Genomic DNA, 14,530 nt, shown 5'->3' on the forward strand with positions numbered 1-14,530 from the left:
ATATGTCCTGGTGACATAGTGTTGTGGAGGGTAGTATCCTGTATATGTCCTGGTGACATAGTGAAGGTTGTGTTGTGGAGGGTGGTATCCTGTATATGTCCTGGTGAGATAGTGAAGGTTATGTTGTGGAGGGTAGTATCCTGTATATGTCCTGGTGACATAGTGAATGTTATGTTGTGGAGGGTAGTATCCTGTATATGTCCTGGTGACATAGTGAAGGTTGTGTTGTGGAGGGTAGTATCCTGTATATGTCCTGGTGACATAGTGTTGTAGAGGGTAGTATCCTGTATATGTCCTGGTGACATAGTGAAGGTTATGCTGTGGAGGGTAGTATCCTGTATATGTCCTGGTGACATAGTGAAGGTTATGCTGTAGAGGGTAGTATCCTGTATATGTCCTGGTGACAAAGTGAAGGTTATGCTGTAGAGGGTAGTATCCTGTATATGTCCTGGTGACATAGTGTGGTGGAGGGTAGTATCCTGTATATGTCCTGGTGACATAGTGTTGTGGAGGGTAGTATCCTGTATATGTCCTGGTGACAAAGTGAAGGTTGTGCTGTAGAGGGTAGTATCCTGTATATGTCCTGGTGACATAGTGTGGTGGAGGGTAGTATCCTGTATATGTCCTGGTGACACAGTGTGGTGGAGGGTAGTATCCTGTATATGTCCTGGTGACATAGTGTTGTGGAGGGTAGTATCCTGTATATGTCCTGGTGACATAGTGAAGGTTGTGTTGTGGAGGGTGGTATCCTGTATATGTCCTGGTGACATAGTGAAGGTTGTGTTGTGGAGGGTGGTATCCTGTATATGTCCTGGTGACATAGTGAAGGTTATGTTGTGGAGGGTAGTATCCTGTATATGTCCTGGTGACATAGTGTGGTGGAGGGTAGTATCCTGTATATGTCCTGGTGACATAGTGTTGTGGAGGGTAGTATCCTGTATATGTCCTGGTGACATAGTGAAAGTTGTGTTGTGGAGGGTGGTATCCTGTATATGTCCTGGTGAGATAGTGAAGGTTATGTTGTGGAGGGTAGTATCCTGTATATGTCCTGGTGACATAGTGTTGTGGAGGGTAGTATCCTGTATATGTCCTGGTGACATAGTGTTGTAGAGGGTAGTATCCTGTATATGTCCTGGTGACATAGTGAAGGTTATGTTGTGGAGGGTAGTATCCTGTATATGTCCTGGTGACATAGTGTGGTGGAGGGAAGTATCCTGTATATGTCCTGGTGACATAGTGAATGTTATGTTGTGGAGGGTAGTATCCTGTATATGTCCTGGTGACATAGTGAAGGTTGTGTTGTGGAGGGTAGTATCCTGTATATGTCCTGGTGACATAGTAAAGGTTGTGTTGTGGAGGGTAGTATACTGTATATGTCCTGGTGACATAGTGATGGTTATGTTGTGGAGTGTAGCATCCTGTATATGTCCTGGTGACATAGTGTTGTGGAGGGTAGTATCCTGTATATGTCATGGTGACATAGTGCTGTGGAGGGTAGTATCCTGTATATGTCCTGGTGACATAGTGTTGTGGAGGGTAGTATCCTGTATATGTCCTGGTGACATAGTGTTGTGGAGGGTAGTATCCTGTATATGTCCTGGTGACATAGTGTTGTAGAGGGTAGTATCCTGTATATGTCCTGGTGACATAGTGATGGTTATGTTGTGAAGGGGATTATCCTGTATATGTCCTGGTGACATAGTGAAGGTTGTGTTGTGGAGGGTGGTATCCTGTATATGTCCTGGTGACATAGTGAAGGTTGTGTTGTGGAGGGCAGTATCCTGTATATGTCCTGGTGATATAGTGTAGGTTATGCTGTGGAGGGTAGTATCCTGTATATGTCCTGGTGACATAGTGTGGTGGAGGGTAGTATCCTGTATATGTCCTGGTGACATAGTGTTGTGGAGGGTAGTATCCTGTATATGTCCTGGTGACATAGTGAAGGTTGTGTTGTGGAGGGTGGTATCCTGTATATGTCCTGGTGAGATAGTGAAGGTTATGTTGTGGAGGGTAGTATCCTGTATATGTCCTGGTGACATAGTGTTGTGGAGGGTAGTATCCTGTATATGTCCTGGTGACATAGTGAATGTTATGTTGTGGAGGGTAGTATCCTGTATATGTCCTGGTGACATAGTGAAGGTTGTGTTGTGGAGGGTAGTATCCTGTATATGTCCTGGTGACATAGTGTTGTAGAGGGTAGTATCCAGTATATGTCCTGGTGACATAGTGAAGGTTATGCTGTGGAGGGTAGTATCCTGTATATGTCCTGGTGACATAGTGAAGGTTATGCTGTAGAGGGTAGTATCCTGTATATGTCCTGGTGACAAAGTGAAGGTTATGCTGTAGAGGGTAGTATCCTGTATATGTCCTGGTGACATAGTGTTGTAGAGGGTAGTATCCTGTATATGTCCTGGTGACATAGTGAAGGCCATGCTGTGGAGGGTAGTATCCTGTATATGTCCTGGTGACATAGTGAAGGTTGTGTTGTGGAGGGTGGTATCCTGTATATGTCCTGGTGACATAGTGAAGGTTATGTTGTGGAGGGTAGTATCCTGTATATGTCCTGGTGACATAGTGTGGTGGAGGGTAGTATCCTGTATATGTCCTGGTGACATAGTGTTGTGGAGGGTAGTATCCTGTATATGTCCTGGTGACATAGTGAAGGTTGTGTTGTGGAGGGTGGTATCCTGTATATGTCCTGGTGAGATAGTGAAGGTTATGTTGTGGAGGGTAGTATCCTGTATATGTCCTGGTGACATAGTGTTGTGGAGGGTAGTATCCTGTATATGTCCTGGTGACATAGTGTTGTAGAGGGTAGTATCCTGTATATGTCCTGGTGACATAGTGAAGGTTGTGTTGTGGAGGGCAGTATCCTGTATATGTCCTGGTGATATAGTGTAGGTTATGCTGTGGAGGGTAGTATCCTGTATATGTCCTGGTGACATAGTGAAGGCCATGCTGTGGAGGGTAGTATCCTGTATATGTCCTGGTGACATAGTGAAGGTTGTGTTGTGGAGGGCAGTATCCTGTATATGTCCTGGTGACATAGTGAAGGTTGTGTTGTGGAGGGTGGTATCCTGTATATGTCCTGGTGACATAGTGAAGGTTATGTTGTGGAGGGTAGTATCCTGTATATGTCCTGGTGACATAGTGTGGTGGAGGGTAGTATCCTGTATATGTCCTGGTGACATAGTGTTGTGGAGGGTAGTATCCTGTATATGTCCTGGTGACATAGTGTTGTGGAGGGTAGTATCCTGTATATGTCCTGGTGACATAGTGAAGGTTGTGTTGTGGAGGGCAGTATCCTGTATATGTCCTGGTGATATAGTGTAGGTTATGCTGTGGAGGGTAGTATCCTGTATATGTCCTGGTGACATAGTGAAGGCCATGCTGTGGAGGGTAGTATCCTGTATATGTCCTGGTGACATAGTGAAGGTTGTGTTGTGGAGGGCAGTATCCTGTATATGTCCTGGTGACATAGTGAAGGTTGTGTTGTGGAGGGTGGTATCCTGTATATGTCCTGGTGACATAGTGAAGGTTGTGTTGTGGAGGGTGGTATCCTGTATATGTCCTGGTGACATAGTGAAGGTTATGTTGTGGAGGGTAGTATCCTGTATATGTCCTGGTGACATAGTGTGGTGGAGGGTAGTATCCTGTATATGTCCTGGTGACATAGTGTTGTGGAGGGTAGTATCCTGTATATGTCCTGGTGACATAGTGAAGGTTGTGTTGTGGAGGGTGGTATCCTGTATATGTCCTGGTGAGATAGTGAAGGTTATGTTGTGGAGGGTAGTATCCTGTATATGTCCTGGTGACATAGTGTTGTGGAGGGTAGTATCCTGTATATGTCCTGGTGACATAGTGTTGTAGAGGGTAGTATCCTGTATATGTCCTGGTGACATAGTGAAGGTTATGTTGTGGAGGGTAATATCCTGTATATGTCCTGGTGACATAGTGTGGTGGAGGGTAGTATCCTGTATATGTCCTGGTGACATAGTGAATGTTATGTTGTGGAGGGTAGTATCCTGTATATGTCCTGGTGACATAGTGAAGGTTGTGTTGTGGAGGGTAGTATCCTGTATATGTCCTGGTGACATAGTGTTGTAGAGGGTAGTATCCTGTATATGTCCTGGTGACATAGTGAAGGTTATGCTGTGGAGGGTAGTATCCTGTATATGTCCTGGTGACATAGTGAAGGTTATGCTGTAGAGGGTAGTATCCTGTATATGTCCTGGTGACAAAGTGAAGGTTATGCTGTAGAGGGTAGTATCCTGTATATGTCCTGGTGACATAGTGTTGTAGAGGGTAGTATCCTGTATATGTCCTGGTGACATAGTGAAGGCCATGCTGTGGAGGGTAGTATCCTGTATATGTCCTGGTGACATAGTGAAGGTTGTGTTGTGGAGGGTGGTATCCTGTATATGTCCTGGTGACATAGTGAAGGTTGTGTTGTGGAGGGTGGTATCCTGTATATGTCCTGGTGACATAGTGAAGGTTATGTTGTGGAGGGTAGTATCCTGTATATGTCCTGGTGACATAGTGTGGTGGAGGGTAGTATCCTGTATATGTCCTGGTGACATAGTGTTGTGGAGGGTAGTATCCTGTATATGTCCTGGTGACATAGTGAAGGTTGTGTTGTGGAGGGTGGTATCCTGTATATGTCCTGGTGAGATAGTGAAGGTTATGTTGTGGAGGGTAGTATCCTGTATATGTCCTGGTGACATAGTGTTGTGGAGGGTAGTATACTGTATATGTCCTGGTGACATAGTGTTGTAGAGGGTAGTATCCTGTATATGTCCTGGTGACATAGTGAAGGTTGTGTTGTGGAGGGCAGTATCCTGTATATGTCCTGGTGATATAGTGTAGGTTATGCTGTGGAGGGTAGTATCCTGTATATGTCCTGGTGACATAGTGAAGGCCATGCCGTGGAGGGTAGTATCCTGTATATGTCCTGGTGACATAGTGAAGGTTGTGTTGTGGAGGGCAGTATCCTGTATATGTCCTGGTGACATAGTGAAGGTTGTGTTGTGGAGGGTGGTATCCTGTATATGTCCTGGTGACATAGTGAAGGTTGTGTTGTGGAGGGTGGTATCCTGTATATGTCCTGGTGACATAGTGAAGGTTATGTTGTGGAGGGTAGTATCCTGTATATGTCCTGGTGACATAGTGTGGTGGAGGGTAGTATCCTGTATATGTCCTGGTGACATAGTGTTGTGGAGGGTAGTATCCTGTATATGTCCTGGTGACATAGTGAAAGTTGTGTTGTGGAGGGTGGTATCCTGTATATGTCCTGGTGAGATAGTGAAGGTTATGTTGTGGAGGGTAGTATCCTGTATATGTCCTGGTGACATAGTGTTGTGGAGGGTAGTATCCTGTATATGTCCTGGTGACATAGTGTTGTAGAGGGTAGTATCCTGTATATGTCCTGGTGACATAGTGAAGGTTATGTTGTGGAGGGTAGTATCCTGTATATGTCCTGGTGACATAGTGTGGTGGAGGGTAGTATCCTGTATATGTCCTGGTGACATAGTGAATGTTATGTTGTGGAGGGTAGTATCCTGTATATGTCCTGGTGACATAGTGAAGGTTGTGTTGTGGAGGGTAGTATCCTGTATATGTCCTGGTGACATAGTAAAGGTTGTGTTGTGGAGGGTAGTATACTGTATATGTCCTGGTGACATAGTGATGGTTATGTTGTGGAGTGTAGCATCCTGTATATGTCCTGGTGACATAGTGCTGTGGAGGGTAGTATCCTGTATATGTCATGGTGACATAGTGCTGTGGAGGGTAGTATCCTGTATATGTCCTGGTGACATAGTGTTGTGGAGGGTAGTATCCTGTATATGTCCTGGTGACATAGTGTTGTGGAGGGTAGTATCCTGTATATGTCCTGGTGACATAGTGTTGTAGAGGGTAGTATCCTGTATATGTCCTGGTGACATAGTGATGGTTATGTTGTGAAGGGGATTATCCTGTATATGTCCTGGTGACATAGTGAAGGTTGTGTTGTGGAGGGTGGTATCCTGTATATGTCCTGGTGACATAGTGAAGGTTGTGTTGTGGAGGGCAGTATCCTGTATATGTCCTGGTGATATAGTGTAGGTTATGCTGTGGAGGGTAGTATCCTGTATATGTCCTGGTGACATAGTGTGGTGGAGGGTAGTATCCTGTATATGTCCTGGTGACATAGTGTTGTGGAGGGTAGTATCCTGTATATGTCCTGGTGACATAGTGAAGGTTGTGTTGTGGAGGGTGGTATCCTGTATATGTCCTGGTGAGATAGTGAAGGTTATGTTGTGGAGGGTAGTATCCTGTATATGTCCTGGTGACATAGTGTTGTGGAGGGTAGTATCCTGTATATGTCCTGGTGACATAGTGAATGTTATGTTGTGGAGGGTAGTATCCTGTATATGTCCTGGTGACATAGTGAAGGTTGTGTTGTGGAGGGTAGTATCCTGTATATGTCCTGGTGACATAGTGTTGTAGAGGGTAGTATCCTGTATATGTCCTGGTGACATAGTGAAGGTTATGCTGTGGAGGGTAGTATCCTGTATATGTCCTGGTGACATAGTGAAGGTTATGCTGTAGAGGGTAGTATCCTGTATATGTCCTGGTGACAAAGTGAAGGTTATGCTGTAGAGGGTAGTATCCTGTATATGTCCTGGTGACATAGTGTTGTAGAGGGTAGTATCCTGTATATGTCCTGGTGACATAGTGAAGGCCATGCTGTGGAGGGTAGTATCCTGTATATGTCCTGGTGACATAGTGAAGGTTGTGTTGTGGAGGGTGGTATCCTGTATATGTCCTGGTGACATAGTGAAGGTTGTGTTGTGGAGGGTGGTATCCTGTATATGTCCTGGTGACATAGTGAAGGTTATGTTGTGGAGGGTAGTATCCTGTATATGTCCTGGTGACATAGTGTGGTGGAGGGTAGTATCCTGTATATGTCCTGGTGACATAGTGTTGTGGAGGGTAGTATCCTGTATATGTCCTGGTGACATAGTGAAGGTTGTGTTGTGGAGGGTGGTATCCTGTATATGTCCTGGAGAGATAGTGAAGGTTATGTTGTGGAGGGTAGTATCCTGTATATGTCCTGGTGACATAGTGTTGTGGAGGGTAGTATCCTGTATATGTCCTGGTGACATAGTGTTGTAGAGGGTAGTATCCTGTATATGTCCTGGTGACATAGTGAAGGTTATGTTGTGGAGGGTAGTATCCTGTATATGTCCTGGTGACATAGTGTGGTGGAGGGTAGTATCCTGTATATGTCCTGGTGACATAGTGAATGTTATGTTGTGGAGGGTAGTATCCTGTATATGTCCTGGTGACATAGTGAAGGTTGTGTTGTGGAGGGTAGTATCCTGTATATGTCCTGGTGACATAGTGTTGTGGAGGGTAGTATCCTGTATATGTCCTGGTGACATAGTGTTGTAGAGGGTAGTATCCTGTATATGTCCTGGTGACATAGTGATGGTTATGTTGTGAAGGGGATTATCCTGTATATGTCCTGGTGACATAGTGAAGGTTGTGTTGTGGAGGGTGGTATCCTGTATATGTCCTGGTGACATAGTGAAGGTTGTGTTGTGGAGGGTGGTATCCTGTATATGTCCTGGTGACATAGTGAAGGTTATGTTGTGGAGGGTAGTATCCTGTATATGTCCTGGTGACATAGTGTGGTGGAGGGTAGTATCCTGTATATGTCCTGGTGAAATAGTGTTGTGGAGGGCAGTATCCTGTATATGTCCTGGTGACATAGTGAAGGTTGTGTTGTGGAGGGCAGTATCCTGTATATGTCCTGGTGATATAGTGTAGGTTATGCTGTGGAGGGTAGTATCCTGTATATGTCCTGGTGACATAGTGAAGGCCATGCTGTGGAGGGTAGTATCCTGTATATGTCCTGGTGACATAGTGAAGGTTGTGTTGTGGAGGGCAGTATCCTGTATATGTCCTGGTGACATAGTGAAGGTTGTGTTGTGGAGGGTGGTATCCTGTATCTGTCCTGATGACATAGTGAAGGTTGTGTTGTGGAGGGTGGTATCCTGTATATGTCCTGGTGACATAGTGAAGGTTATGTTGTGGAGGGTAGTATCCTGTATATGTCCTGGTGACATAGTGTGGTGGAGGGTAGTATCCTGTATATGTCCTGGTGACATAGTGTTGTGGAGGGTAGTATCCTGTATATGTCCTGGTGACATAGTGAAGGTTGTGTTGTGGAGGGTGGTATCCTGTATATGTCCTGGTGAGATAGTGAAGGTTATGTTGTGGAGGGTAGTATCCTGTATATGTCCTGGTGACATAGTGTTGTGGAGGGTAGTATCCTGTATATGTCCTGGTGACATAGTGTTGTAGAGGGTAGTATCCTGTATATGTCCTGGTGACATAGTGAAGGTTATGTTGTGGAGGGTAGTATCCTGTATATGTCCTGGTGACATAGTGTGGTGGAGGGTAGTATCCTGTATATGTCCTGGTGACATAGTGAATGTTATGTTGTGGAGGGTAGTATCCTGTATATGTCCTGGTGACATAGTGAAGGTTGTGTTGTGGAGGGTAGTATCCTGTATATGTCCTGGTGACATAGTGAAGGTTGTGTTGTGGAGGGTAGTATCCTGTATATGTCCTGGTGACATAGTGATGGTTATGTTGTGGAGTGTAGCATCCTGTATATGTCCTGGTGACATAGTGTTGTGGAGGGTAGTATCCTGTATATGTCCTGGTGACATAGTGTTGTGGAGCGTAGTATCCTGTATATGTCCTGGTGACATAGTGTTGTGGAGGGTAGTATCCTGTTTATGTCATGGTGACATAGTGCTGTGGAGGGTAGTATCCTGTATATGTCCTGGTGACATAGTGTTGTGGAGGGTAGTATCCTGTATATGTCCTGGTGACATAGTGTTGTGGAGGGTAGTATCCTGCATATGTCCTGGTGACATAGTGTTGTAGAGGGTAGTATCCTGCATATGTCCTGGTGACATAGTGATGGTTATGTTGTGAAGGGGATTATCCTGTATATGTCCTGGTGACATAGTGTTGTGGAGGGTAGTATCCTGTATATGTCCCTGACGAAAAATCTAAGTTTCTCTTACTCAAAACTATCCTTTTGTAAAAAACATGTTGAAAAATGTGCGAGCTCACATTAAGCTGTGTGTCTCTCTCTGAGGGGGGCATGTCCCATCCTGGGTCTTACTGGATATGATAAACAGAGTAGAGCCGTCCTGGGTAAAACCGGGCCATAAACAGACAGAGTAGAGCCGTCCTGGGTAAAACTGGGCCATAAACAGACAGAGCAGAGCCGTCCTGGGTAAAACTGGGCCATAAACAGACAGAGTAGAGCCGTCCTGGGTAAAACTGGGCCATAAACAGACAGAGTAGAGCCGTCCTGGGTAAAACTGGGCCATAAACAGACAGAGTAGAGCCGTCCTGGGTAAAACTGGGTCATAAACAGACAGAGTAGAGCCGTCCTGGGTAAAACTGGGCCATAAACAGACAGAGTAGAGCCGTCCTGGGTAAAACTGGGCCATAAACAGACAGAGTAGAGCCGTCCTGGGTAAAACTGGGCCATAAACAGACAGAGTAGAGCCGTCCTGGGTAAAACTGGGCCATAAACAGACAGAGTAGAGCCGTCCTGGGTAAAACTGGGCCATAAACAGACAGAGTAGAGCCGTCCTGGGTAAAACTGGGCCATAAACAGACAGAGTAGAGCCGTCCTGGGTAAAACCGGGCCATAAACAGACAGAGTAGAGCCGTCCTGGGTAAAACTGGGCCATAAACAGACAGAGTAGAGCCGTCCTGGGTAAAACTGGGTCATAAACAGACAGAGTAGATCCGTCCTGGGTAAAACTGGGCCATAAACAGACAGAGCAGAGCCGTCCTGGGTAAAACTGGGCCATAAACAGACAGAGTAGAGCCGTCCTGGGTAAAACTGGGCCATAAACATACAGAGTAGAGCCGTCCTGGGTAAAACTGGGTCATAAACAGACAGAGTAGAGCCGTCCTGGGTAAAACCGGGCCATAAACAGACAGAGTAGAGCCGTCCTGGGTAAAACTGGGTCATAAACAGACAGAGTAGAGGCGTCCTGGGTAAAACTGGGACATAAACAGACAGAGTAGAGCCGTCCTGGGTAAAACCGGGCCATAAACAGACAGAGTAGAGCCGTCCTGGGTAAAACTGGGCCATAAACAGACAGAGTAGAACCGTCCTGGGTAAAACTGGGTCATAAACAGACAGAGTAGAGCCGTCCTGGGTAAAACTGGGTCATAAACACCGTAAAAGAAAGACATGGTACAGACTTCGAGAGAAGAAAGGCGGAGGGAGCGGGGTGAGGAAGAGGAAGGGAGAGATGGTTTCGCAAAGGGACTGTAGTGATTTGATTAGCAGCAGGCGGTATTAGCCGTGTCACAACGTAAACAGATTACCTCAGTGTTTCTGAGCTCCTAGAGAGTGATGAGAGGAGAGGAACACACCACTGGACCAGCTCCCAATCCTCTCTCTCCCTGTGTGTGTGTGTGTGTGTGTGTGTGTGACTGATAACACGGTATAATCTCTTTATGAAACCTGCGTTGTCGGTGACAGGAAAGTGTATCCATACGCAGGAATCTGAGCTGCATTAATTGCAGGTTAAATGGAGTTCTGTGTGTTTGAGAGTAAATACGAGACAAGCCAACACAGATTTATGAGGAGGAGAGGAGAAACAGAGGTGAGCTCTACTCCTGGGGGTCAAACCACAGAACAGGAAGAAACAGAGATGAGCTCTACTCCTGGGGGTCAAATCACAGAACAGGAAGAAACAGAGATGGCCTCTACTCCTGGGGGTCAAACCACAGAACAGGAAGAAACAGAGATGGCCTCTACTCCTGGGGGTCAAATCACAGAACAGGAAGAAACAGAGATGGCCTCTACTCCTGGGGGTCAAACCACAGAACAGGAAGAAACAGAGATGGCCTCTACTCCTGGGGGTCAAACCACAGAGCAGGAAGAAACAGAGGTGAGCTCTACTCCTGGGGGTCAAATCACAGAACAGGAAGAAACAGAGGTGGCCTCTACTCCTGGGGGTCAAACCACAGAGCAGGAAGAAACAGAGGTGAGCTCTACTCCTGGGGGTCAAACCACAGAACAGGAAGAAACAGAGATGGCCTCTACTCCTGGGGGTCAAACCACAGAGCAGGAAGAAACAGAGATGGCCTCTACTCCTGGGGGTCAAACCACAGAGCAGGAAGAAACAGAGATGGCCTCTACACCTGGGGGTCAAACCACAGAACAGGAAGAAACAGAGGTGGCCTCTACTCCTGGGGGTCAAACCACAGAGCAGGAAGAAACAGAGGTGAGCTCTACTCCTGGGGGTCAAATCACAGAACAGGAAGAAACAGAGATGGCCTCTACTCCTGGGGGTCAAACCACAGAACAGGAAGAAACAGAGATGGCCTCTACTCCTGGGGGTCAAATCACAGAACAGGAAGAAACAGAGATGGCCTCTACTCCTGGGGGTCAAACCACAGAACAGGAAGAAACAGAGATGGCCTCTACTCCTGGGGGTCAAACCACAGAGCAGGAAGAAACAGAGGTGAGCTCTACTCCTGGGGGTCAAACCACAGAGCAGGAAGAAACAGAGGTGAGCTCTACTCCTGGGGGTCAAACCACAGAACAGGAAGAAACAGAGATGAGCTCTACTCCTGGGGATCAAACCACAGAACAGGAAGAAACAGAGGTGAGCTCTACTCCTGGGGATCTTACAAACACACTAACAAATCTATATTTCCTAGATCATGAAGGACAAACGTGAAATGGACATAGCATGTTTAACTCTTCACTCTTAGGAACCAGGCTTGAACTACTTATGATATATATAATATTGAGGTTAAGATTGCAGGCTAACTCACTTATCCCACCCAAGGACTAGATATCTCCGTAGTATTACCACCACACACACACACACAAGAGAGACAACTCGTACCAGATGTAAACAGCCCACACACACAGGCACCAGAGAGACAACTCGTACCAGATGTATACAGCCCCTGACCAGAGGATGCTCCTCTCCGGGTGGGTGTGGCTATGTGACTGAGGCTGTTCATCATCACCGTGGTAACCAGGTGTTCCTCAGCACAGCCTCTGAAGCTGCTACAGGGCATCCAGTTGTCTGCCCCTGAGAGAGAGAGAGAGAGAGAGAGAGAGAGAGAGAGAGAGACCAGTGACAAAACAGTCCACAATGTTGCTCTCACCTTTCAGATCACTAAAGGTAAGTGGATAGAGGGAGAGAAAGAAAGAGAGAGAGAGAGAGAGAGAGAGAGAGAGAGAGAGAGAGAGAGAGAGAGAGAGAGAGAGAGAGAGAGAGAGAGAGAGAGAGAGAGAGAGAGAGAGAGAGAGAGAGAGAGAGAGAGAGAGAGAGAGAGAGAGAGAGAGAGAGAGAGAGAGAGAGAAAGGACTGATAAGGAGAGCGAGAGACACATAAAACCTGTTGGATCATAGCCCTCTGGAAAAAAGAGGAGGCAGATGGAGAGACATAAATGAGAGAAGAGCGTTGTCAAGGTGATATCCCTCCTCTAACCTTTATCTCCCATTAACTTTGGAGCTTAACGATCATGGCAGACGAACGGCTCTGTTTGACCATGTGGTGAAAAGGACATTTCCTGTTCCAGGTTGTTTTATGTGAAGGGGACTGCTCCCCTTAAAACAAAAATCTGACATTACTGACTTGGATTGACAGTAGAGTTAAACTAAGATCACAAATGACCAACGCATATTTAGTTGTTTAAAAAAAATAAAAAATTAGTGGAGACAAGTGGGTTATAGCTGGTCTGTAATGAAAGCCTGCACACCCTGAGCTACACAGTATTCATACTGCTGTCTTATTGTATGTCTGTGTCTGAATGCAGGTGTGGAGGGAGGGAGGGCGGGAGGGGGTACCGGTCCAGTGTGATGAGAAGATAGCGGTGTAGGTCAGGCATTCTCTCTAATCATACCACGTATGTCCCGGACTTCCTGTTCTACGTGACAATGTTGGAATGTCTGAGACTTCCTGTTCTATGTGACAATGTTGGAATGTCTGAGACTTCCTGTTCTATGTGACAATGTCTGAGACTTCCTGTTCTATGTGACAATGTTGGAATGTCTGAGACTTCCTGTTCTATGTGACAATGTTGGATTATACATTTCTGTCCAATAGAGAGCTATGTAATCCATCAACCTCAATGAACTACAAATGCACTCCAAGCTTCCAGACGCAGGCATCCAACGAAAAACAAGCAATTGTACAAAAGTATGATGTCATCTTGATGGAAGTGTGATGTTGTCTTGATGGAAGTGTGATGTCATCTTGATGGAAGTGTGATGTCGTCTTGATGGAAGTGTGATGGTGTCTTGATGGAAGTGTGATGTCGTCTTGATGGAAGTGTGATGTCGTCTTGATGGAAGTGTGATGTCGTCTTGATGGAAGTGTGATGGTGTCTTGATGGAAGTGTGATGTCGTCTTGATGGAAGTGTGATGTCGTCTTGATGGAAGTGTGATGTCGTCTTGATGGAAGTGTGATGTTGTCTTGATGGAAGTAATGATGTCGTCTTGATGGAAGTGTGATGTCATCTTGATGGAAGTGTGATGTCGTCTTGATGGAAGTATGATGTTGTCTTGATGGAAGTGTGATGTCGTCTTGATGGAAGTGTGATGTCATCTTGATGGAAGTGTGATGTCGTCTTGATGGAAGTATGATGTTGTCTTGATGGAAGTGTGATGTCGTCTTGATGGAAGTGTGATGTTGTCTTGATGGAAGTGTGATGTTGTCTTGATGGAAGTGTGATGTCATCTTGATGGAAGTGTGATGTTGTCTTGATGGAAGTGTGACGTCGTCTTGATGGAAGTGTGATGTCGTCTTGATGGAAGTGTGATGTTGTCTTGATGGAAGTGTGATGTCGTCTTGATGGAAGTGTGATGTCGTCTTGATGGAAGTGTGATGTTGTCTTGATGGAAGTGTGATGTTGTCTTGATGGAAGTGTGATATCGTCTTGATGGAAGTGTGATGTCGTCTTGATGGAAGTGTGATGTCGTCTTGATGGAAGTGTGATGTCGTCTTGATGGAAGTGTGATGTTGTCTTGATGGAAGTGTGATGTCGTCTTGATGGAAGTGTGATGTTGTCTTGATGGAAGTGTGATGTTGTCTTGATGGAAACCCAAGCACTTTAATATCCTCTTCTTTCTCATACACAGCAACACAACCAGGCAGGGAACCTAAAGTACAGTGTCCCAACACCCATTCTGAATAGTAGCCATTTTGTGTGTGTATATTCTGTGGCCATAACGGCTGGTTTTATAACAGCTCTTTGGATAGGAGTGTCATGATGGACTGTTGACATTGACCGAGAACTCTGACTTATTGTGGCATGGAAGTGTCTCAATAGGTTGTCTCCTGCGACGGCTATACTGCTGTTGAGCAGGCTTTACACAGATCACAGTGTATACAGCTGCATCAAAGCTGGGACCGAGAGACTGAAAAACAGCTTCTATCTCAAGGCCATCAGACTGTTAAACAGCCACCACTAACA

General features: G+C 45.8%; 1 protein-coding gene and 1 long non-coding RNA gene across 2 annotated transcripts in view; both read right to left on the reverse strand.

Moving 5' to 3' along the window:
• LOC149972428 (uncharacterized) overlaps positions 1-14,530 on the reverse strand; it is a 503,925-nt gene that overhangs the window by 333,366 nt on the left and 156,029 nt on the right. The gene's annotated exons all lie outside the window — the stretch shown is intronic.
• Positions 1-14,530, reverse strand: part of zbbx (zinc finger, B-box domain containing) — a 121,259-nt gene that overhangs the window by 45,768 nt on the left and 60,961 nt on the right. Inside the window, exon 17 of the mRNA XM_036961521.2 lies at positions 11,997-12,140. Coding sequence (XP_036817416.2) covers positions 11,997-12,140 — 144 coding nt within the window. The remainder of the gene's footprint in view (positions 1-11,996; positions 12,141-14,530) is intronic.

Source organism: Oncorhynchus mykiss, chromosome 24 (genome assembly GCF_057628025.1).
Source record: "Oncorhynchus mykiss isolate SJ-2025 chromosome 24, ASM5762802v1, whole genome shotgun sequence".
Classification (NCBI taxonomy): domain Eukaryota; kingdom Metazoa; phylum Chordata; class Actinopteri; order Salmoniformes; family Salmonidae; genus Oncorhynchus; species Oncorhynchus mykiss.